This window comes from Ammospiza nelsoni, chromosome 20 (assembly GCF_027579445.1).
Source record: "Ammospiza nelsoni isolate bAmmNel1 chromosome 20, bAmmNel1.pri, whole genome shotgun sequence".
In the NCBI taxonomy this organism is placed as follows: domain Eukaryota; kingdom Metazoa; phylum Chordata; class Aves; order Passeriformes; family Passerellidae; genus Ammospiza; species Ammospiza nelsoni.
In genome coordinates this window covers 7,469,906-7,493,679 of record NC_080652.1, presented here as the reverse complement: position 1 = coordinate 7,493,679, position 23,774 = coordinate 7,469,906, and the positions used below count along the sequence as shown (strand labels likewise).

At 49.3% G+C, this 23,774-nt stretch overlaps 2 protein-coding genes across 2 annotated transcripts in view; both read right to left on the bottom strand.

The window, feature by feature from the left end:
- NUP214 (nucleoporin 214) overlaps positions 1-9,847 on the bottom strand; it is a 37,856-nt gene extending 28,009 nt beyond the window's left edge. Inside the window, exons 1-12 of the mRNA XM_059486598.1 lie at positions 9,776-9,847; positions 8,231-8,426; positions 7,420-7,571; positions 6,956-7,160; positions 6,417-6,487; positions 5,991-6,054; positions 5,623-5,726; positions 5,208-5,314; positions 4,994-5,060; positions 4,363-4,486; positions 2,372-2,533; positions 840-1,296 (exon numbers count right to left, since the gene is read on the bottom strand). Coding sequence (XP_059342581.1) covers positions 840-1,296; positions 2,372-2,533; positions 4,363-4,486; positions 4,994-5,060; positions 5,208-5,314; positions 5,623-5,726; positions 5,991-6,054; positions 6,417-6,487; positions 6,956-7,160; positions 7,420-7,571; positions 8,231-8,426; positions 9,776-9,817 — 1,751 coding nt within the window. The 5' untranslated portion in view covers positions 9,818-9,847. The remainder of the gene's footprint in view (positions 1-839; positions 1,297-2,371; positions 2,534-4,362; positions 4,487-4,993; positions 5,061-5,207; positions 5,315-5,622; positions 5,727-5,990; positions 6,055-6,416; positions 6,488-6,955; positions 7,161-7,419; positions 7,572-8,230; positions 8,427-9,775) is intronic.
- A 1,833-nt stretch (positions 9,848-11,680) lies between these two features.
- Positions 11,681-23,564, bottom strand: AIF1L (allograft inflammatory factor 1 like). The gene is made up of 5 exons (XM_059486276.1): positions 23,473-23,564; positions 19,070-19,136; positions 16,041-16,082; positions 14,747-14,909; positions 11,681-13,127 (listed from the first exon to the last, which is right to left on the bottom strand). The coding sequence occupies exons 1-5, from the start codon at positions 23,548-23,550 to the stop codon at positions 13,040-13,042; spliced, it is 438 nt and encodes a 145-aa protein (XP_059342259.1). The 5' UTR covers positions 23,551-23,564; the 3' UTR covers positions 11,681-13,039.
- Positions 23,565-23,774: the final 210 nt, after the last annotated feature.

Below are 23,774 nucleotides of genomic sequence, written 5' to 3'. Positions count from 1 at the left end.
GTAAAGATTTTTCTAATTCAAAAAGAATCATTTAAACCATCAGAAATTTCTTTATGATGCATTTACATGAAAGTTCTTCTCCTTAAAAAGCAGCTCCAATTAACATAGCTCTGTGTTTTAAGCCACTTTTTCTAAAAATAAAGAGCAAGTCTCAGGAGTTGGAGGGAAGAGTGAGTATATGACATCTGAGAACACTCAAATCCATTTTACATGGCTTCTAATCAATATTAGTTTTGTTTTTTTTTTCCAGTCAGTGTGAACAAGCTTTGAAGATTCCAGATCCTGTGCTCAGTGAGCAAGTGTCCATTTAAGAATACAACCAAAAGGTCTGGCACCTTCTCTGCTGAACACAGAGTGGCAAAGCAATCCATCAGCTGTGGCTCCAGCTTCCTCTCAGGCTGGGGTAAGGAACCTTCAATAAACTGTCAGAGAAATTTGTACTATCACCACCCCACTCAAACAATTCCAGACAGAAGAGATTTCCCAGCAGTCCTCAGTCACGATTTGCATCAAACCAAGGCATGGAATCACTGTTTGATGCCTATGAAACAAAGATATAAAACCCCCCTAAGTCTCTGGCAATTTATCAGTCTAAATTTTTGGCACTGTCCCTTGACTAGTACACATGAACAAAATCTCTGCCATGGGAAGCACTGAGGGTTTCCACAGCCACAACACTCTTGGATAAAGAGGGGCTTCCTCAGTGCTTTCCTGGGAATGTGGGGAACTGCTGTCAGGGCAAAAAGCCAGACACCATCTTCAGAACTACCATATATTATCCATGCCTGCTGCAATTTAACATGTATCCAGCCCCTGCATTCAGTGCTGAATCTATTTACTTCTCATTGAGGTTCACTTTGACTGAAGAAGCTGAAGGTGCAAAAGATGACTTCTGTGCAGCAGGTGCTGTGGAGAGCAGTGGCCCAGGTGAGCTGTCTGCAGCTGGTTTAAAGTTCATGGAGCCAAAAGGAAAAGAGGTGGCAGGAGCTGCTGTAGTGCTGCCTGCAGAAGCAGGAGTCATGGATGCCTTGGAAGAAGCAGAGGAGAAGGAGAATGTTGCTAGTCCAGTCAGAGAAGGAGTCTGGCCTTGCTTGGAGGCATCAGTGGCAAAGGAATATGGTGGAGGATCACTGCCTGTGGAGCCAGGAGCCTTCACAGCTGGGGGCATGAAGGAAAAAACAGCTGCTCCACTCCCTGCTGGAGGCTGACTTGAGGTGGGCACAGTGGGAGCAGCAGCTGGGGCTGTGTCAGGCTTCAGAGAAGTTGGAGTTGTGGTTGGACTCGTGGCAGCACTCCCTGCAGGAACACAAATGGGAAAGGAGGAGGCTCATGGGGCTGCACTGAGTCATGGCAGAAGGTATTGCAAGGCTAAATCTGTTTGATATGGACAGCTCAGCACTGCTCCTCTCATTGGACAGTGAGGAAGAGAGATGGCAGAGCTGGGCTGGCAGTTCCCAATCCCAGCAAGTGATACAGAAACTGTACAAAGTCATGATCAATACAACAATCTGTTCAGATTAATGTTGTCTGCAGTTTCCTGTGAAAAAGCTTCACCTTCCTCCATTGATTTTGATGAGGTTCCTGCCATCTCAAATAAAATAAGCAGTAAGCATTCAAGTTAGCCAGCACTGCAGGAAGGCAGGCTGCCAAAAAGCAGCTTTCTGGCTGGGAAAGGAGAAGCAAATTTGGGCACAGGGGAGAAAATGGTGCATTTGCAATTATTTCTCTATGAATGCAGACAAGCAAAACAATCATCTTACCTGCCTACATCATACCACACAGCAACACATCTATAACTCAAACAAAACTACTCCCATTCACCTGCTGACACAATTTTCACAGTGCTGAGGAAAGCTTTAAATAGAATTTAAAAATAATTTTATTTAAATAGGATTTTTCTGCAGTCAAACACCTTAGTTCATATCATGACCTCCTGTGGCAAAACTATGGAGGAAAACCATCATCTCTCTGAAGTGTGCAGGCCATGTTCAGAGCTGGGCAAAGAGCCTCCTAAAACTGGTCTGGCCCTATTCTGCAAAATAGGGAAATTGCAGAAGAGATTGCACAGGGAAATCTAAATGCACAGCCTGTAAAGTGCTTGAGATCCCACAAACAAACTCCATGATCCTAGAGGTCTTTTCCAAACCAAATGATTCTGTGATTTGGTGAACAGGACTTGGTAATTTCATACTCATGCACCAAAGACAGAACAGTCCTGGAAGCTCAAAACACCCAAGAACTGCTCCCCATTATCATTATAAAGAAATAATATGTTTTCTGTCACCACATGTATCTGACTACTGAACTGACAAAGATCAGTATGACAAAGATCCACAAATCCCAGTGCTCCCCTGAGCCCTGGAGCACTCACCTGCTGCCTTTGGGACTCTCTCCCCTGCCACCTGCAGTGGCTCTGGGGTCACAATAAGTGACTTGACTCCTGGGTTTTGGTTGATCATGTGAAATGGGCAAAGCACACCATCCGTAGAGAGCAGGATCAGAACTGGAGCTGGAGCAAGGATCTTCTCATCACCTGCCAGAGACCACACATGTAAGTCCTGCAGTCAAAGCTTCCTATTCTGTTCCTGCTGGAATTGCCTCCTTCAATATTTCTTACATTTCTACCTTCTTGCTTTCATTTGCATTTTTGTTCCCTTGCTTCTCTGTCAGTGCTCAGATCTCTTCCTTTATCCTTTTGTATTCCTTTGTGTTTCTGACTTCATGTTTCATAAAAGAGTTGTTTGACAATTGAATGTCATCTCCTGAATGACAAAGCCCAACTTTCACCCATCAATTCCTGTGCCAAGCTTTTTCAGATTTTGAAGCAGTCATTTTTCCTCACTGATACTCTGCTCCCTCCTTCAATTCCTCTCAGCAATCCCCACATTCCATTGGGCCCTCCTCATTAACATTCATATGCATAAACTACAAAATGGAATTGCTACAGAGGAAGCTTTTTAACTTTAAAGAAAGCAAACATCAAACAAATATCCTCGTGATCTGAACCACTGACATAAAATACTTGTGTTTTATGCAGCTGCTTTGTGAGTCTGCTTCAGTACAAAAATTCTCAGAACAGTTAAAGGCTCCAGAACACTCTCTGTCTTTCTCAAATCCTGTAATAGTTTAACTGTGCCTAATTACATGCAAAAAACCAAACCCAACACATACAGAGTGTAGGAAAAATCTGCTATAATCATGGTGCTTTGTTTGTCAGGCACAGTGAACAGCCATTTTTCTTTACTATTGGTTCTTCAGGAAAACCATGCTAGGGAAGGGCTGTTTGCATTTGGGAACAAGCTCCAGGACAAATCAGGTTTCTCTGCAACCTAAACTTGCTGTGAACTGCAAAGCCAATTAATGTGTAGCCAAACTCTTGTGTCAGAACACAGAAAATGTATTAGCACAGAGCTTCTCCAAAAACCTTTTTAAAAACTCTGAGGCAGCATAACACAGGCTTTAAAAAATCTGTCCTGACAGATTTCTTAATCCAGTAACTGTATAGATTAACAGAGAAAAGGCTTCAAATTCAATTTGGCATTCAACTACAAATGTTTGACCTCAATTCCCTACTGCAGGTTTTTTTTCAGGTAAAGGTCTCAGTTAACTGGCACCCTCCTGCGCTCTTCAGGAACTCCTGACTGCAGTACCTTCCACTCTGCCTGAAGGCATCTCTATTTCCATCTGTCTCTGGCCTTCAAGGCAGAATTCTCAGAATTCACTGAGATGCAACACAATAGCTCAGATGTAGCTTCAGACTTTGACAAAATGCTTTGAAGGGCCTTCAGGCAGCACAGAAGGTACAGCAATAATGCAGCTGAGATGTGGAGCACAGCAGGGTTCAGGCAGTACAGACCTGAGCTTTAATGCAGAATTAAAACCTACGCATTCACCTCAGCAATCTTTGCTCTTTCTGGCTTTGAAACCAACCCACTTTTCCTTTAGATCCATGCAAATGTACTTGATACAAAACAGTTCTGCAAAAGGACATAAGTGACAAGAATAAAAAACACCTCATGGGCAGCCTGAAATCCCCAGTGTTGGAACACAACTCCTTTAAACTCACTAAAATGTCAGTTCTGGGGACAGATGTAACTCAGGAGCTTTGTTTGTCATGTCTGTTGGTGTCATATCGCAGGATGCTGAAAGCTCCAGGAAAAAAATGAATTTAACACTTCACCCCTGAATCCTTACACAGAAGTGAAGCCACGTGCTGTGGGTTTGGAATTAAAACAGCAGGAGATGTGTTGGTCTGCCTTTCAGAATGATCTCCCAGAACTCTGAGCACAAGGCTGCCCCTCAAGAACATCAAATATACTGAGATTTTTGGACTACCCCACAAGAAAGACAAACAAGACTTACTGATCACAATGGGCATGTTACTGGTGTAGTCCACAGCAACACCAACAGGCAGAGTGTCATCACTTTTATCTGTCAGAGGAAGTTCTGCTCTGCTTGAGTCCTCCAAAACCCACGATTCCCAGTTCTGCAAAAAGTAAAATTATTGCTACATCAGCTACTGCTTTCCTGTGACCAGCCTTCTTCAGCACTCCAGCCTACAACAGCTGAAACACCAGCTAGAGAGTAACTACTTAAATTTGTCAGATTAACAAATGCCAGAAAGATCAGGGTCCTTCACAGATTTCTGTGTGACTTCTCATGTATCACTGCATGTCAGAGGTCAGACATTTTTAATGCTTAACTTCAACTGATGACCCCACATCAATCACTTTATTATAGTGAGTTTGATCAAATTTTGCAAATAACAAAAAATAGACTTCTGGAACTTGATTCACAACACACATCTCTTGTTCACCTAAGAGTTATCTTCAGATTATGTACAATTTAGAAGCTTGTTTAGTTTTGGGATGTCTTAAAAAAATCATCATCTCATGGTATTCCAGGTCTTATACAGGTTATACCTGGGGAAAGAAAATGCATGTTTGCACAGATGCAACACAAAATACATTCCAAAATGGAGTAAAAATATTACCTGATCCCCCTGCCTGGCAAGAATGCTGACTTCTGTGGAAGCTGCTGAAGCTGCCAGAACTAGATCCCTGTAAGCATGGACACAAACAGGTTAAAACTAACATAACAGTCCACTGCAAGGTCAACAAAAAGGAGGAACACAATCTATGCAGAAGCACTGATGACTCAGACATGCATACCAAGGGAAGGACTTTGCCATGATTCCTGCCACTCACCATTCCTCCACAAAATTGAGGAAGTAATGATGTTGTCTCTCAGTGCAGCTCGTGTAGCACGGTTCCATGAAATTCACAAACTTCTCTGGTCGCTTCTCTTCCTTTTTCTGTAGGATCAACATTGATAATTTATCCTTCAATGCACCAACCAAGTGATCTCCCTTAAACTTGACAGTATCAGGGCACACCAATAACATCACAATTGGATCTCAGCAGAGAATAATTTACTCATTGATTTTCAGGTGGATCCTACTTCCTCCACTTAATCCCCCAACCTCAATCCCATGATTTACAGCACTACTAAACTCAAATTCTGTGTGGTGCCAACATCAACAATAAAAGTAACTCTCCATTGTCATGAAGAAGTCAGGAACAAGCAACAGACACTATTGTCATTGTGACTGCTGGCACTTACAGGCAATATGGCTATGACCACTTGTGGAGACATCTCCAGTGTCCCATCAGCCTCTGCATACACAATGGCAAAGACATAGGTGCCAATCCAAAGCACATCCAAAACTGAAAGAGAAAGCAAATACCTCAGCCAGAAACACTTTATAGTTAATATTTCCTTGTTGATTTTAACTGTGCACAGCACACAAAAGGAAATAACAAGCAAATGGCAACTAAACTCCTAAACTACCAAGCTTAAGAATCACAGAAAATCACACTGTAATTTCATAATCATTGCTATACAGGTGCTATAACTAAAGACAATAGGGGGAACAATGAGTAAAATACTTTGGAAGAGAAAACAAGTTAAAAAGTAATAAAAAGATGCACCTTTAACAGGATTGTCCGAGTCATAAAAGGGAGGACAAGGAATTACTTTCTTCTCCTGCAGATTCTGCAAATAAAACAACTCTTAAATATACAGAAAAGGCAATGAACAAATCCAATTGCAAGTTTTGCAGAAAGCCCAGAAAACTGGTTTAAAACTCACCCATTCTTTAACAATCATGGGCCACTCTGAAATCATGACTTCAGTGACCAGTGCAAACCTTAAACTAAACCAAGTATTGGCCTAAGACACTTGAATATTACTGAAGCACTTGGGTAGCATCACATGGCTCACACCATGTGCCACCTAACCAGATTCTGGAGTTTGTGATACAAAAACCAATCTACCAACCAAAGAAAGACCAACCAACAACCCAAACATATTTTAAACTCCTGAAATCATAAGGCCTTAACACCACCAATACTCACAGGCAGATATTGCACCACAGTGCCATTTTGCCTCCCTGCAGCCAGTTGTTTTCCCTTTGGGCTCCAACACACTAGGCAAAAAAAGAGAAAATTTCATTAGCCCTGAGGAACTGGAGATGCCCCACAAAAAGAGGGCAAATAAATTAAAACTGCTATTTTTTTAACTGAAAGAAAAAAAATAATCTGAATCAAACAAGGCATCATCCAGTCACAGAGAAGGCAGGACTATACAGGTCAAAGCCCAACAGGTGATGATGCTTATTTGCATGTTTTCCTGGAAATGAGTCAAGCCTGAGATAGCACAAACCACAGGTGGGCACGTTTGGTAACTCACAAGACTCAGCTGCTGCAATCAACTGGGAAAGAGTAATTCCACTGCAACACATTTTCTGAGTCTCACTGAGTTTAAACCCTTCCTTTTTGAGAAGAATTTTAAGAAACCTCCTCCTGAGGCAAACAACCTGTGTTTATACACCTCTCAATCAATGTCTCCTCTTTAATGTTCAAGATTCTGAGTGCCCTCCAAGGCTGCCACTCACCAGATGTGACAGCAGCAGAGGATGGGAGTGTGGCATAGACCTTCACAGAGTCTGTGACCTGCAGCACGGAGATGCTGCCATCGGACAGACAGACGGCCACCATGGTGGGACTGGCAGGGTTCCACTTCAGGTCATTGACCATGGCTGCACCTCCTGAGTCCTTGGCCAGTTTGTGACAAGCAAATGCATGTTTCTGCTGTTTTGCCTTTTGGGGAAGACAAATACACAGGACAGTCAAAGTGGAGCACAAAACCAAACTCTCCTGAAGCCACAGCTCAAAGCAGTTTTGACTTATAAGTCTATAAATTAATGATAAAAACAAGCAGATTTTGAGAAACTCCTGTACAAGACAACCCTCAGAGAGACAGAAAATCCCACCCCAGCTACACCTCTCCTCTGCTGCATTCTGAAAAAAAAAATCCAAGCCCCAAACCAAAGGCAAACCCACTTGGCATAGGCTGTACCTGATTTAGGAATGTGCGGACATCAAAAAAGCTGATGAAGGACCCAACCTCACTGGACATCATACAGACAGACAGGGTGAGATTGTCACAGCTCAGAGCCAGGTGCTGCATAGGAAACTTCATGGGAACCAGAGTACTCTGAATACTCTCCACTTGAAACACAAAAGGAAAGGAAGATGGAATGAAGGGGACAAATTTAAATAGCAGGAATTGTTCTTGTAAAATGAGACAACAAATTTATGCAATAATCTTCAGTCCTATGAACAGCAGTTATTAAAAGTAACATGTAGAAAAACTGAATGAAAGCAAATCCCTTGATCTGTATCAATACAATCTTGAGAGATGCCAAATTTCTAAAAAAAGAAAATGCCACCTTACTTCCTCAGTAACCTGAGTAATAATAAGTGGAAAGATTTTTGGCTTTATTCATGTATGTAGAGAATGGAACAGTTACTAAGGAGAATGAAAACCATTCTGCACTCAGGTGGTGGAACAGTGGTTGCTTCTCCTCTCCTGGACAGTAATTTAGCCAGAGTGGGTAACTCAGTGTGAAAGCTGCCTCAGTGTGTCCCTCAAATCTCACACATCCCTGACACATGCACAGGCTCACAGCTCAAAGAATGGCTACCAACCATTGTTCCTGCCTTCCTACACAAGAAAATGTGGCAATTCAAATGCCTGACAGAGAATGGCAAGGACTGTAACATGTATCAGAAACCAAGAGTTCCATGTCATAAACCCCTACAAACCTGTCTCTGCCAAACCCGTGAGATTTAAGTGTGTCTTACCGTGAGATTTAAGTGTGTCTTACCAATTTTATTGGGATCTTCTCCTGGCTGTTTCTGCATGAGAAGATCTCTGGTGTGGAAGATCTGCAGGCTGGTCCCTCCTCCAGCAAAGACCAGCCCATATTTGTTGGACACTGCGAGGAGGCTGGAGCGCTCTTTGGGGAGGTCATCAGGAGAATCAAAGATGCGAACCTTCTTCAGTGCTCTGAACTGAAAATCCTGTTTGGGAGAGTTGGGAAGAGGCTGCTCACATGCTGCCCAAGAGGAACAATTTGCTTTGGCTTCTCTATCCTGCACACCCAGGCAGGCTCTGGCCACTCCATCACATTTTCTGTCTCATCCATAAAAGACTGAGATCACACCACTTTTTTTTTTTTCCCATTGGTTAAATCTTTCTTGTACCCAGTGCTTGTGTTCATAAAATCTGCCTGGGATATCTGACCTTCTCAGGAGCACACCAAAACCAGCCAAGGGATACAAAGAGAAAGGAATAAAGAAAAGATGGGACAGGACTGAACAAAACTTGCTGCTACAGGTACACATTTGCCAGCCTACATGCCAGTAACTCCAGTCAAGCACCTGAGTTATTCCCAAATAACTGCCACTAAATAAGGACATTCCTGCAATCTGAGGAGGATGTAGGAACTCAGAAGCTTCTGCAAAGCAAACAGCCCAACCACCCTGTCTGTGAGGGCAGAAGGCATCTGCATAAAGATCCATAATCACCCCAGGAATCTGTTCCCCCATGTCCCTTCTCACAGTAACACTGGGTGACACAGGATGGGCTAGGCTGGCTCCACACAGCAACACTCCAGCTCACACTGCCCCACAGCCACACATTCCCAAACCACGAGATCCCAGCACAAGGCATGCTGACAGAAGGACTTAGAAACATATCACTCTTCTTCCAAAACAAGGTTCCTCCAACTCTCCTTCATCCCTGAAACTGCTCAAGAACGAGGCTTGGAGCAACCTGGTCTGCTGGAAGGCGTCCCTGCCCATGGCAGGGTTTATTAGGATTCCTTCCAACCCAAACCATTCTGTGATTTCCTCCCCAGGCATTAAACACCCCTCTACACCAAGGCCATGCCAGCCTTCACTTTTCCACCCCACAGGCTTGTACCACGGTATACCAGAGAGTCCCCAAATATTTGGAAGTCCTCAAGATTGCCCAGAAAGGCTGCGGAGTGTTCCTCACTGGAGATATTCCCGACCCGTTTGGACACAATCCTGTGCTGTGTGCTCTGGGACGAACCAGTCAGAGCAGGGAGGTTTGCCCAGATGACCACTGTGGTCCCTTCCAGCCTGACCCATCCTGCGGTTCTGTTTCACAAACACTGCAAGGATGTCTCAAACAGCCCCGCCATATCCCAAGCCGACCCTCCCGGTTTGTCAGCCCCACGGTCCCAACCAAGCCTCCCCCATAACCCATCACCGCTCGCAGCCCAGGCCGAGCCTTCTCCAAGCCCCGCTCCCCTCCGGCTCCAAGCCAAGGCCCCCCGGCCCGAGTGAAACAGCCTGTTCCCCCGTCGGGCTGCCCCCACAGCCCCGCTCTCCCCGTGCCTCACCTTCATCTCCCGCTCGGGGATCACGTCCATGTCGTCCCCCATGGCGGCCCCGCGGCCGCGGTCCCGCCGCCCGCGCTCCGCCGGGAGAGCCCCGCGCCGCTTCCGCTTCCGCCGGGGCCGCTCTGGCCGCGGCTCTCGCTGCTCCGGGTCCTCCCAGCGGCTCCTCCCCTACAGCAGCTGGGTTTAATAAACCCTCTTTGCACAGAGTCAGATTGGAAAATAACTATGAACCATCGAGTCTAATCTGTGACCGATCACCACCTGTCACCCACATCACTGAGTGTCGTTCCTTAAACACCTCCAGGGACCGTGACTCCAGCACCCCTCTCGCAGCCCATTCCGATATCTGATCGCCCTTTCTGTGAAGAAATTCCTCCCAGTGTCCAACCTAAACCCCCCTGGCGCAGCTTAAGGCTGTGTGCTCTAACCCTCCACACGTTCTGAGGCGCTGAGAGCTGCGCGATGCCCGTGCCTCGCTCCATCCTGAGGGGACAGACCCCGCTGACAGCGGGGATGGGCTCCGGCAGAACCAGGGTTAGGCTCCGGCCGAACCGGGGTTAGGCTCCGGCTGTCCCTGCCGAGCCACGGTGGAGCCTGGCAGGCGGCTGCTCCACCCCGGCCACCAGCCCTTGGTGAGCTGCTTTGATGCTTTTCCCGTATCAGTATTGCTGAAGGGCTAAGGAATAACAGACTCCCGAGTCGGAAGGAACGCTCAAGGATAAATTGAGCATCCTGACCCTGCACAGGCCAACCCCAGAGTCCCACCATGTCCCTGAGACCCATGTCCAAACATCCTGCAGCTCTGGCAGCCTTGGGGCCGTGCCTGTTCCCTGGGGAGCCTGGGCAGTGCCCAGCATTCTCTGGGGAAGAAGAACCTTTTCCTAATTCCAACCTAACCCTACCCTGACTCAGTTTCGTGCCTTTCCATCAGCTAAAATCCTGCTCCCTTGGCGTGGGCTGCAGTGGGAGCACAGGGATGCTCTGGGTCAGCTCCAGTGCGGGGTGGCTGAGCTGCAAACACAGCAGCTCTGTGAGCTGGAGGAGCCTTATTGTGCTCCAGGACCATGCAAAAGCAGAAGATGGGGCCTTAATCATGCCAGGTCCCCAATTTCTTTACTTGTTCAAGTTTTCAGGGGTTCAGCTCCCAACCAGACAGAATGCCAGCACTCAGCCCTATGGGAACATCTTGAGAAGGGCTGTTTCCAGCTCTAGCAGGTCATTCTCTTTTCCAGGACCAAAAAGGACAAGGATTGCCACAGAGACAAGCAATGATGGCTTTGGGCAGTGACCTGAACTGCAGCAAACCACATCCAAGTTTCCCTCGTGTAATATGCTTCCTTTATTTCCTAAGTGAACAACAGCTCCAACACATAGCCAAGAAAAGCAGGTGCATTCCCAGAGGCTACCAGGCAGAAGAAAGCAGACATGGGGCTGTGATCTCAGGGAAATTCTGTCCTTTTGAGAAACATGTGAAAAAAGTGCACACAGTAATTCCCTGGGAAACGTGGTCTCCCCTTTAGATAATTCACATCAGACAAGAACCTTGGGCAATGGCTTCCAGAGCAGAGAGAATAATAAAAAAACCCTTCCTTCAAGAGAAGCATTGCAAGTGTCTGCTCTCAATAAACAAGTTATTCCTTAAAACAAGCACTGGCACCTGCTTCTTTTCAGTAAGTCAGAAAAAAGCGCCAACTTTCAGGAGGTGGCCTCTGTATTTCATCCCACAAACTCCATGGCTTTCAGTCAGTTATTACAGATAAAAATCAGATCAAGACAGTCCAAACCTATCTCCACGATCTGTTTAAGAGTTTATATTAACAGACTTGGAAACCAGCTCTCTTAATCTTCAACCAGTCATATAGACCAAACTTCAGAGGAGATAACAGTAAACACTGACACACTGTGTAGCTTTAAAAGATTTATTTTCAGTCCCTGAAGTAGACTGGTGCTGCTTTTGCTCATAATTTTTCTCTCTGTTACAGTTTTGGTTTTCACACAAACAGTAGTGAGAATGTTTTTGTTGGTTTTTTAAATTATTTAAAAGTGCAGCCTTTGGCAGGAACAATCAGCCTAGTAGAGTTAATCATCTGTATTTCCTTTAAAAAATGTACTTACTAAACCATGATTTAAAAAAGTTAAAAGCTGTCAAGAGCATTTAAGAAAAGAGGAGGGAAAGGCCAAAGAGCAAACACCTGAATTCCAGAAATTGTGTATGGAACAAGAATCACCACAGTACCCAGAGCATGGATAGCACAGTCCCAGCTCATATTCCATATTTACAGCCCTTCTTATTTTGCAGATTTGACAGCTTATCCATCAGGGAAATGGATAATCCCAGGGGACCAGGCTGAAACACGTACAGGGAGGTCTGCAAAAATCAGAGGGACAGAGCAGCTGCCTGAGGACAGATCCTCATCTGCAGCTGCTCTGGCCAGGCTCAGTTTGGTCACTCAGCTTCCTTTCACCTGGAGGTTTCACTTGCCCCAGGAATCCTGTGGGGCTGCAAAGGCATCACAGCTTGGTTCTGGACTCCATGGATGGGACAGACAACCACCTGCCCAGAGGTTACACTCCTGGTCGGGCCCAAGTGGTGATTTATCAGGAAGGGGCTCCCCAAGGTGGCATTAACCATCCTCACTTGCAGTTGGACCCCGAGATCTGCCTGCAGGATGAGCCCCCAGAGCAGACAGAAACTGTCCCCACTCCAACAGGCTGTGCAGGCAGATCTCTGTGTCCAAGCACATTCCCCATAGGATCAGGCAGATGTGGGAGGCTGATTTGCATTTTGGGGAGGTCAGGAGGGGAAGAACTAAGTCCAAAGTAGGAACAGGAGGATGCCGCAGAGAAGGCACTTATTTCTTTGCACCCATGAAGCTGCTCTCAGGGGCTTTTTCCACATCTGGCAGCAAGGACCATCAGGAACCTGTCGTGACAAGCACAGCTCTGAATCCATAGGCTGGGAACAAAGTAGCTCCTCGTCTGAGAAATGCAGGAAGGGCAGAGGAAAGAGTAAAATCACAGGATATTTTTTGTTCTTTTTGGTCTCACATTACACTTGGTGCTACGGCTTCTGTCTAACAGATCGAGTGTGCTAAGGGATGCAGCAGAAAGACACGAGCGGGAGGGGCTCCAGCTTCCCTTGCTGTTCCTCTAAGGCAGGTTAGTTGAAAACTAGGACTGTCCACAATAAAGAGTAACAAAGCACAGGTAACCTCTGTTACAGACCAGCAAAGCAAACAGTGCCCATTTTACAGCCTGTCCTCTTCAAGGGAGGCTGGCTATGTCTCTCTCTGGAGGGGGACCAGAAGGTTTTCGGCTGCTTTCATTGGCTTTTCCTTCAAACAGCATGACCCTGCAAAACACAACAGATATTGCCAATTTTAAAAAAGCAAATGTATATTTATCCATCATTGGGGGTGTCATTCTCTGCTGAAAAAGAGCATCTGGCTCCCCTACAAAGAGCACTCAGATAATTAACAAAGCAGGGAAAGCCAACAGAGGGCAGTGCTGCCAGGCTGGGTTTTCCAGCAGCTACCAGGAGTGGGTTCCCTAAGTCTCTGCCGGTTTTCCTCTCAGAGCCCAGGGGATTAGCACATTTTATTTAGACAGCCACTTCCGAAATCCCCTGGGCACACACTGCATGCCAAGTGCTCCTGATGCGTAAAAGCAAATACCACTCCTGGCCCACCTTGCACATAACCACACAACAGAGCATTCAGAAGCCAACACTGAGCAAGCAATTACAGCCCGGGGAGAGAGCAAAAACAAGGAGCAAGGCACTGGCTGTAGGAATCTCAAGCATTTTGAAACCACTAGCACTGTCTTTGTCCCTGAGGACTGCAGCTACGCTGGGAATGCCAGCTGCCTCGATGGATCAAAGGGCTGCACTGCTCTTAGGATGAGTTTTACATTTCTGCTCCTGCTCTACAGGGTCCAACAGACAATGGGGTGTCTGTTAGCAAGAGAAGGGACCTGTTTGTGAAAGCTGCTGCAGTTGGGAGGAGGGATGGGAGATACAGGACACGCTGCAGGCTGTCTGATTCTGTGGAGAAAAAGGAGGAGCAGGGATGTCAGAAGTCTGTGTCTGCCTGGAAGAGGAGCATCACAACAGAGACACAGCACACAGTGGGGAGAATCTGCCAGCAAACATGTCCCAGCTTAGAGAAACCACATGAGAAGTGGATGCAAGATTCTTCCTCCCAACCTGCCCGGAAAGCTGGCTGTGTTTCTAAAGCTGCCTTCAAAAAGGGGTAAGGAGGATGGAGAGGATCAGCTCCTATTCATGGCAGTTTCAGACACAAAAGCAAGGCCAGCCTCTGAGCTGTGAAAGGAAATGCCAGGCTTCAATGGGATGGAGATGGAGCCAAGCAAGTGTTTGGAAGCCATTTGTTAGAGCAGCACTTTCAGAGCCCTGTTGAGAGGGCAGAGGGGGCCGTGGGAGGCTAGTGCTGGCAGCCTGTATCACAGAACACCTCTCCCAGCACAAGCCAGCTGTTTTAAGCATGTGCCCCATCTCCATCTCTGCCCATCCCTCCAAGATCAGGCAGGGACAGAGCATCCTGCGGGATACAGGGTGCTCCATCATTCACTCAGGTCCTGCCACCATCCACAGGGGAAGTCTGTGTCCCCAAAGCCAGCAGGATCCTCAAGGAGGAGATGGGAAGCAGTCCTGCAGCGCTGAATGCCTGCACACCCTCGGGCAGGGAGGGGGATGGCTCCCATGGAGCACGTGGGAGGAAGCCTGGTGCTAACACACAGCAGGCAGCTCTGCTGGGAGCACTCACCACTGCTCAGCTTGTACATCCTCCATGGCACCCTGCAGACTGCCCTGCACAAGGATCCTTGTGTCCCTCCATGAACACTGAGCGTGCACAGCTCCAGCTCCACCACACAGAACAGCCTGTGCTTCCCAGCTGCCCCCAGAGCAGCTCAGGTGCTGCTGCTCTCCCCAGCTCCATCCTGGACACTCACAGTTTGAGCACAGCAGAGCGCTTCCCAAGCATCAAGTTGACAAAGTCCTGGTAGGAGATGGTGTCGCTGACCCCTCCAGTCACCTCAGAGATCATCCTCTTCAGCTCTAGGTGGGTCTTCGGAGCCCCCAGCTTCTCCATCATCCTTTTGACAGACATCAAATCTGCAAGAGCAATCACTGCTGTCAAGGGGTGACCCCACAGACCAACCCTAGGGACAGAGCCATGAGTTCCCCACCTGAGACCACCTCACCCTGTGGCTGACACTAAAAGTCCTCCAGCACAGCTCACTGCCACTCTGCCCAGTACAAAGCATCGCTTCCCACTTGTGCAGCTCAGTATAAAAGTACCACACACTCAGAGAAGAGGGACAACTGCAAGTGCTCCAGGGACACTTGGGGACAGTGCTCTCTAGCTCGGATTGTGGTGCCAAGAATCACAAGGATGGGGAGGAGGGAAGCACCACTGGGGTTAAAGCTGGAGACAAACAAGCAGTGGGGAGCAGACGCCCCTGCCCATCTCCACAGGCCATTTCCTCCCATTGCACTGCTGCCTGCTGAGACCTGCGGGCCCCTTCCCTCCCGGAAGCCTCAGTCAGGCCTCTCCAGCTCCACACAGGCTGCACTTCAGCTGCAACACTTGTGGAGGAGGGGAACAAGGCAGCTGCCTCCTGGAAGGGCACAGTGCACAAGTGATTACACTTCAGTGTCAGCTCCAGGCCTGCAGGAGGCTGGAACTTTATGTAACTGGTGCTTTCTGAGCCCAAAGCAGGGCTGCTCAGCTGAGCCAGACTCACACCCAAGGCCTTGGCTTCCCTCTGCTCCCTTCCTTGCAAAGCAAAGAGCTTCTCTGCACCAGAGAATTGCTCGTGGATTTATACAGCTCCTGCCTCAAGCCAGGCAAGCCCTAGGATTGTCCAAGTCCTGCAGCTTCCCAGCTCTGAATTCCCAGCTTTGCAGCAGAGGATTGAGTAGAAGGCCTCAGTGGAGAAAAAGGGAGAAGAAAAAAAAAAGCATTTGGAGCAGAAAGAAGTGGAGGAGATCAACAGAACTTCATGAGAACAGCACTGAGAAGAGCTTAGATCTTGAAATAGGCAAGGAGAGACTGAGGAAGCTGAGAGGCAGGGGCTGGAGAGCCAAGGAAGCCCCTGGCTGACAATCAAGGTCCAAGCAAGGCTGGACATAGGAAAAGCCCACAAGTTTTCCTCCTCAACACCATGATGCAGAAGGAAGCAGCAGATCCAGCAGCAGACAGGCTGTGGCTCTTCCAGTCCAGCATCCCTCAGAATCACTCACCAATTTCACCTTGGTTGTTAAGGTCAAACTCCATGTATTTCTCTGGAAAAGACACAGAATTAAGTTAGCAGGACTCTAGAGCAGGGGGGTGTGCAGGGCTTTGGAGCACTGCCTGCTTACAGCCCTGAAATAAAGCATTTGGTGATAAGATTGATATACTGCTGAATGCAAAGTTCAGAGGGGGAGACCATCTCAAGGCCTGGTTTTAGCACCCTTATCTCAACTCTAGGGCTCTAGAGTTTAGGTTCTCTTTAATTGTGGCTGCTTTTCATTTAAGCTGAAGGAAAACACTGGCATGAGAACAAGGTATCAGCTGGCTATGAACAGCGTTAAAAGGTTTCCAGCCAGAAAAACAAAGCTCTGGAACAGGCTCCCAGAAGGAGTAGCAAGGAAAACAAACCCCTGAGCACTGCAGAGATGAAGCTTGATCGGATTAGGAGGGGGATTAAATGACGCAGTTGCCTGCAGTAATGAGGGACAGACTCCACAGTGCTCCCATCACTGTGCTCCCTCCCAGAGCAGCACCTGCCAGCTGAGATGCTCAAGGACCACATCAAGAGGGTGAAGCCAAGAACATGCCTGGGCACAGTGATGCTGGAGCAGGTTGTTTGCCCTTCCAGCCTGCTGTCAAACACTGCTGACTCGAGCAAATCCAGCATTGTCAGGGAGAGGCAGAGCCTGCTCCAGAAGGTCTGGTTAGCTTTGCAGGACAAAAACTTGCATGCTGCAACAGGCAGAGCACTGATTTGAGTTAGAAAATTCAGGAATTCAGTCCTGTGCAGTTTCTGCCCTTTGAAGTGGCACACCTGAGCTTCCTACACACCCCTCACCCCTTGATAGCTGTTCCCCATTTAGACTTTAAGCTCTTCAGGCAAGGATTTGTCTGTCTTACAGACCATACAGCTCCCAGCACCACAGGAGGCCCCCATCACCTCAGCTCCACTAAATGGAAAGAGCAAGATGCCTGCTGGCACCATCCATCCATGCTGAGCTGGAGAAACCACCCTGCAGTGAGCACTCGCTCCCCACACCAGCCTTGGAGGACTCAAATTAACCAAGGCTTCCAGGCTGCTCCTTTTCCCCAGGAAGGAAAATGGAAAACACCTTTTGCCTCTGCTCCAGGAACACCAACAGGCATATGAGCATGAACACAGAAGTGGCAGGCTAATTTAAGGAGCCAAAGGGAAGAGTGGTTATTTCACACAATGGATTCTTCCCAGGACCTGTGCTTCTAAAGGAAATTGTTGGGATAACTGGACTGATGGGCAGGAGGCAAAGGAATGGCTTGGCTTGGCTTCACCTGGGTCTCAGCCCATGGATTCCTGCTGCCATGAGCTGACCAGGACAGAATACCATGGACAGGAAATACCATGTACAAACCAAAGCTATTCATGCTTCAGGCTGGAGTAAATGTCTCACATTAAGCATCAAGCAACCAATCCTAGAAGAAATCAGGGCTGTAACACACAGCCCTGATTAGGGGCTGATGTGGCACTGCCTCTCCCCACTCTCTGCCTCACCAGAATGACCTTGTGCATTTTAGCTGCCACCTCCCTTACCAGGGTCAGGCACCCCTGCATATGCCTGGGGCACAAACCCTGCTCTGCCATGTCCATGCCCAGCCCATGTTTTCTTTTCTTCTGAGCTGACACTTAGCCAACAGTGCAGAGAACAGAGGCAGCTTTACATCAGCCTCAGCTCACACATTCACATTTCCCTCCCACCCCAGCAGCAGGGACATAGTGGGGCAAAAACCATGCACGGTCCCTCCCTCACAAACACATTTACACAAACACTGCATGGGGGCTCCATCTCTCTGCCTCCCCCAGGCTGGGAGGAGGAAATGGGAAGGACAGCAGAGAAGAAATATTCCCCCCATCATCACACAATGAGCTGATTGTTGGGGGAGCTGGAGGAGGCCTTGGAGAGAGGGACAGGCCACGGAGACAAACTCACGAGGCAGCAGGAAGAGATGCCAAAGGCTCTCGTTACAGGGAATTCTGCGCCTGTGACCTACAGTTGCAATGTTTGAAGAGCCCCAATTGTGATGGGAAAAAATAATGCGGGGCTGCAGCCAAAAGCCAAAGCTGCACAAAAAGCAACACAAAGAGATGGGGGAGCACAGGAGGCTCCTCTGTGCCCAGCAGTGTAAGGGATCACAAAACGCCAGCCAGCTTCTTCCTCGCTGGACTGCAAAGCCAAAATTCAAAGGGAAATAGCAGACAATGTCTGAAATGGAAGCAAGGTCAGGTTTTATTTGGTTAGAGCCAGGCTGAGCACAAGCCTCGAGGCAGTGTGACGCAGGCATGTTTTCCCAACTGCCTTCAGCCACAGCTTGGAAAGAAAGTGGGTACACCAGAATAACCCTGCCAGATCTTGTCCTCTAACCAGTCTGAGGACAAGCTCCAGAGGACTCCAGGCTTTTGAGCTGTTTCTCTATCCCCTGTCCCAGCAAAAGGCCCAAACTTAAGCCCTGGATCTGCTGACCCACTGGAGTCAGGCTTTGGTCAGAACCAGACATATCAGTGCTGTGTTCCCTCTGCTGGGAAAGAACTAAAACTTTTGGAGAGAGGAAGTCCCCAACTCCTCCAGAAAGCAGCTGACACTTCTGCTTTGTGGAATGAGGCCCTCCTACATACTGGAAAAACAAAAAATAGAGTCCAGCTATTGCATTGCCCGTTATGCCAGTTAGCTTGCTGGGTAACTAGACAGAAACCATCCTCCTTTGCTGCTCCCCAGGGTTTTGCCCACACAGCAGGTTTTGTAGTAACAGCAGCTGCCAGGCAGGGTGTCTGTAGGGTGACAAATCCCTGCCCTGCAAGCAGGAGAAGCACAAAGGCTTGTGTGGAAAACACCTCTCCAGAGAGTTTCACCAAGTCCCACAAGCAAGGGGGAAGGCATCCATCCCAGCTCAGTCACTTGTATTTGGCCGAGAATCTCAGGCTGGTGACACCCAAGTGCTGAGGAAAATAATCAGGTTCAGCGCAAACAGTAAGGCTCAAAGGACAGGGCGACCCTCCAGTTCTCACCTTTGAACACTGCCAACTTCTCCTCCAGGCCTTTTTCATTACTGAACTTTGGGTCACAGAGAAACTCCTAAAACAGAAAAAAAATATCCTCAAGGTTAAAGGTGTGAAAACACCCTGGAGGACACCTCCAAAGGGCACAATTCCCAGAGAGTCACAGCTGAGCAACAGCACCAGGAGACTTGAAAATGGGCTGAATCCCTCCACACCTTGTCATTAACATTCCAGTGCAAGGGGAATCCCTCTGATGTCTCAGATTTCCCACCAGCAGCTTGAGGGAGGGCTGGACCCCACCTGCCTTTGAAATAACTGCATGAAAGCCCCTGTTCATGCTCTCAAAGTTTCAGCTCCCCACATCTCTGCTTAAGCACACTTAGCATGTGGATTGGGCACTTATTTCCAGCAAGGGCTCCTAGTCCTTGCAGAAAGCACTCTTATCTCAGATTTCAAACTCTTAGATAAACTCAGAGGGGTTGCAAAGAGAGCAGGCAAAGTTTGCAGAATGTCATATGCCCAAGAGGACGGGTATTTTGGGCTCAGGAACTCTTATACCAAATATCCATTTTCCCCCCTCTACCCTGCTCAATTCTGGCCACTTGTCCCTAGCCCCACCTCAAAAACCTTCAGATGGCCATGAGAACAGACCACAGCTCGCACAGCCAGCTCTTGTGCTGTGCCCTGCCAGCAGCACTCCCCACAGCTGTGAGCAGCAGGGTCTTGCTCCTGTCCCTGCCCTCCCACACCGCCCAGCTCCAGCCCAGCACAGCTTAATGACTCGATCTGTGTTCAGCACAACACCACATTCTTCAGTGCAGAAATCATTAACATCTGCACAGCTTATGCATGGCCTGCCCAGGACAAACCCCTCGAGGGGTGAGTGGATAGAGGGCTGAGGCTGTTGCCTACTCTGGGAATGTGTTCCTCACCACTGCTCCCCATGCTCACGTGGAAGGCAGGAGTGTGCTGATCACTGTTGGTAATGCTAATCCTGCTCCTGTGCTCTGGGTCCCACACACCTGGAGCTGCTCCCTCCTTCCTCATTGGGACAGGGGAGCTTGGACTGCTCAGGGAATCCTCAAACCTTCACTGCCATGGCAAGTCTTTTCCCTGCAGCTGAACTAGGGTTTTGCAGGAAGCCCACTAGGACAGAAGTGACTGCCACCCCCTCCTCCCACCCCAGAAACTCCAGATGGGACACCAGACACCATGGCCACAAAACCAGTGTGACACTGGCTTCCCTCATCACCGTGGTCACCAACTCAGATGGAGAGCTGTGGTGAAAAACAACATTTCCAGTTCCTTCTTTTGCTCTCCTTTGCACACACAGTTTCATTTAGCTCAGTTATTTCTACCCAGGGGTATCATTTACCAGCCCAACACAAAGGGCCCAATTCAGCTTTGAGACCTGGGCCCAGGCAGCAGCAGGAGTCACCAGAGACCAGAGTAGTGTTACCTGCTGCCATCACCACTGAACAGCCTCTGCAGAAGGCAAACATCACTGAAAGCCAAAACAGGGCCAAAACACCTCCTGGCCACTAGGTCACAGCTTCATTCCTGCCCTGCAGGAGCAGCAAGCAGCTTCCACCTCCCAGCAGGACAGGGGATGTGAGGGCAGAGCACAGCGTCTCTCTAGGAGCAAAAAGCAGCACAGAAATGGTGAAGACTGAAGGGAATACATCCAGACCTGATGGCTGAAGGATACACGCCCAGGAGCCACCAGCACCTGGCACAAAAGCAGCACAGGTGACACTGCACACAGCATTAGGACTCAGTTCCCTTGTGCTTCAACTGGAGGGGGGCTGCAGGGCCCACCAGCACCACAGCTCTGCTCCAGGTGCAAGGAAGCAACAAGGGGCTGTACTTGAAAGGCATTCCACTTTCCACATTGTGTGTGAGCTGGGCTGTGACTGTGATAAGGAAAACACTCACAATGGCACACAGGAATTCAGTCCCCAGGGCCTGTGACTCAAACTCAGAGTGGCTGAAAGTTCCTCCTAGAGCCCTTTGCCGAAGTCCCCATTTTAAGGAGCATGTTCTATTAATAAGAACTGCTTTAAAAGCCTCTCCCCTGCTCCTGCCCTGAACAGCCTTTCTTGAGCTCTTGACTTTTCTAAGCCAATAAACTCAGTCAGACAAGCCCCAGTCTGACTGACTACCTGCAAGACAACCTGAGCAAAGCCAGATCCATCCTTGCTCCCCAAAAAGGTGACTCCAGCTGGCAGGCCAAGCTCTCTCAGGGATGTTGAAGTGCTGAATGCCAGCCACCCTGCCTGCAGGGGCTGGGAAGGGCTGAGGGATGCTCTGCCTGCCCTTGATGGGAGAAGCAGGCACCTGCTCTCTAACAGGCTGAATTCCTTCCCTGCAGCCCAGAGCATTAGAAGGTAAAACAAGGTTGAAACTAATCTGTGCTGGATTAGACCTGCCACCTTGATGCATGAGGCTGGACAATGTGATTGCATTGCCTGAAAAGAGGGGAACAACCAAGAGGGGAGCCCACAAGAGTGGTTCAGGCTGGAAGAGAGGAGCCAGCACCAGGACTCAGCTATCCTTCAGCAGCACATGTGCACTCAGCCTTCTGCCTGCCAGACCCATATCCCAGAGAGAGCTCTGGGGTAGAAACCAGCCAGGAAAACAGGGCTGGAGGGAGCTAAGTGTTAGGATGAGACAATGAGATTAAGCCTGATAGGAATTTGGCCTGATGGGTTTTATTAGGAGCACTTGACTGTTTTACAGCCTCAGGGCTCTTCAGTGCTGGGGAAACCCCCGTCCCTGGCTCCAGCCACAGTATCAGCCCAAGTTTCTGTATCAGCTGTTTGTCAGGGAGGTGTGAGGCTGTTTGCTGCACTCCCCCATTGCCACACAGAGCTGGCAGAGCACAGCAGCGTGGGGGTTGCTGCCCAGAGCACAATGGCTTCTGAGGATCCACGGGCCACCCGTGCTATCTGCAGCTCGGTTTTGAGCTGCTCAAACCCCAGCTCGTAGCGCTGAGCCAGCACACAGGGCAGCAAGGGTGCAAACAAGCAGCTCTGTCAGTGGGAAGTCACACAGCTTGTTTCATTTCTGTCACCCAAACCTCAGCCAAAGAAAAGGCCAGAAGTGATGTCAGCTTAGGGGAGAGATAGGGAACCTGCTGAACCCTGCGTGGGAACAGCCCTGAGCCTGGGGACACAGCAGGGGCACAGCCCCAGCATCACAGCAAGCACAGCTTCCCAGGCTCAGTCCTACCAGCTTAAGGATCATGAATCCACCGTGGGCCTGTGTGATCCTGGATGCTCTGCAGAAGCAGAAGCTGCAGCAGTAGGTACATCACAGTCCCTTGATCCCCAGCCTAAGGGCCAACACCACCTTGGCTAGGAGAGATGTATTAGACCCAGCTGCACACCTTGGTGCAGGGTGTGCTGTGTCTGCCTTCCAGCTGCAGGTTACAAAGGCTCCATTTTAACCAAGTGCTCTTTTTCCACAGCACATCCTAATTTCTAGTTAATTGAGTAATTTCTAATGACTTAATTCCCTCCCCATTGATCTAAACTTCACCTTTACTGTCTCACTGGAGGAGCACATTGCTACTTTTCATAGCTTAGTCAGTGTGAGGGCAAGGTGAGCCCATCTCCTCTGGGCTTTCATCTTGTACAGCAATTTGATTTCTGTACTTCTAACACCAAGGTGTCACTAACTAAAGGAGCAGCTAAGAAGTGCTAGAAATCCCAGCACTGTTTGCTTCGAGGTTAAAACCTTCTTTTCACCCTCAGAACTGCTCTTAGCTGGGAGGGATGCCAACAGAGCTGCCCCCGTAACCATGCCAAGCAAGGGACAGGGTAAGCCTGGAGCTCGGGGGAAAGGACCTTGCCTGACCCTGGCATGAAGAGCACGAAGCCCAGTGCACTTTGCACTAATCCAGGAGGTTCCATTCCCCCTGCCCGAGGCTTGTGGGACGTCCAGCCATCCCGGGCAGCCCGTTCACTCGCTGTAATGAAAAGCTAGGAAGGCTGGAGTCAGCTCTGAGCAGCACAAACTTCTCATTCCGGGAGGAAAAAGTTGAAGCGCTCGATACAGCAGAGAGGAGGTTGAAATCCTCCAGGAGAACAACAGCCCCCATTCTTGCCGGAGCACGTTCCCAAAGGGAACTCCATAGCAGCCAGCCCCTGGGCGCCCACCAGCCCGCTCGGACCTGCCGATGTGCGATGTATGGGGAGCAAAGAGCCGCAACACCAGCGGATGGAGAGCGGGCCCCGCACAAACCCCGCTTCCTCCTGCGGCCGCATCCCCTCCCCAAAGGGGTTTGGGCAGAGGGGTCTCCAGCTCCTCCTGCACCCACCGCCCCCTTCCTCCTCTTCCTCCCGCCCCCTCCGCAGCCCCCTCCCCATTCCCCACTCCTCACAGGGGTCGGGAGGCGGCCCCAGCCCCACCTTGTTGATCTCGTCCAGCCGCCCGTCATGCGGGGCTCTCCGCAGCCCCCCGCCGCTCGGCCGGCGCGGAGCCGCCATCGCACCGAGCCGCCCGCGCCCGCCGCCGCCTTAAATAGGGGCGGGCAGGGCCGGGCCGGGCCCTCCGCCCCCCGCCCTTAACCCGTTCCCCGCCCCGCACCGGGAGGGCAGCGAGGTGCCCGCGGTGCCCGAGCACAGCGGGGAGGCACCGCCGGCTCTGGGTTTCCCGCAGGAGGGAAGGGATCGGCTCCCTGTGCCCGCACCGCCCGCAGGACGCGGCTCCG

Bases quoted from the DNA above. Each gene is read 5' to 3' on its own strand.
- AIF1L (XM_059486276.1), bottom strand. From the start codon at position 23,550: ATGGCGGCTCCGCGCCGGCCGAGCGGCGGGGGGCTGCGGAGAGCCCCG. The intron at 16,083-19,069 runs GTGAGAACTGGA...TGTCTTTTCCAG, and splicing joins GAAGTTGGCAGTGTTCAAAG to AGAAATACATGGAGTTTGAC. The intron at 14,910-16,040 runs GTGAGTGATTCT...TTGCTCTTGCAG, and splicing joins TAACAACCAAGGTGAAATTG to ATTTGATGTCTGTCAAAAGG.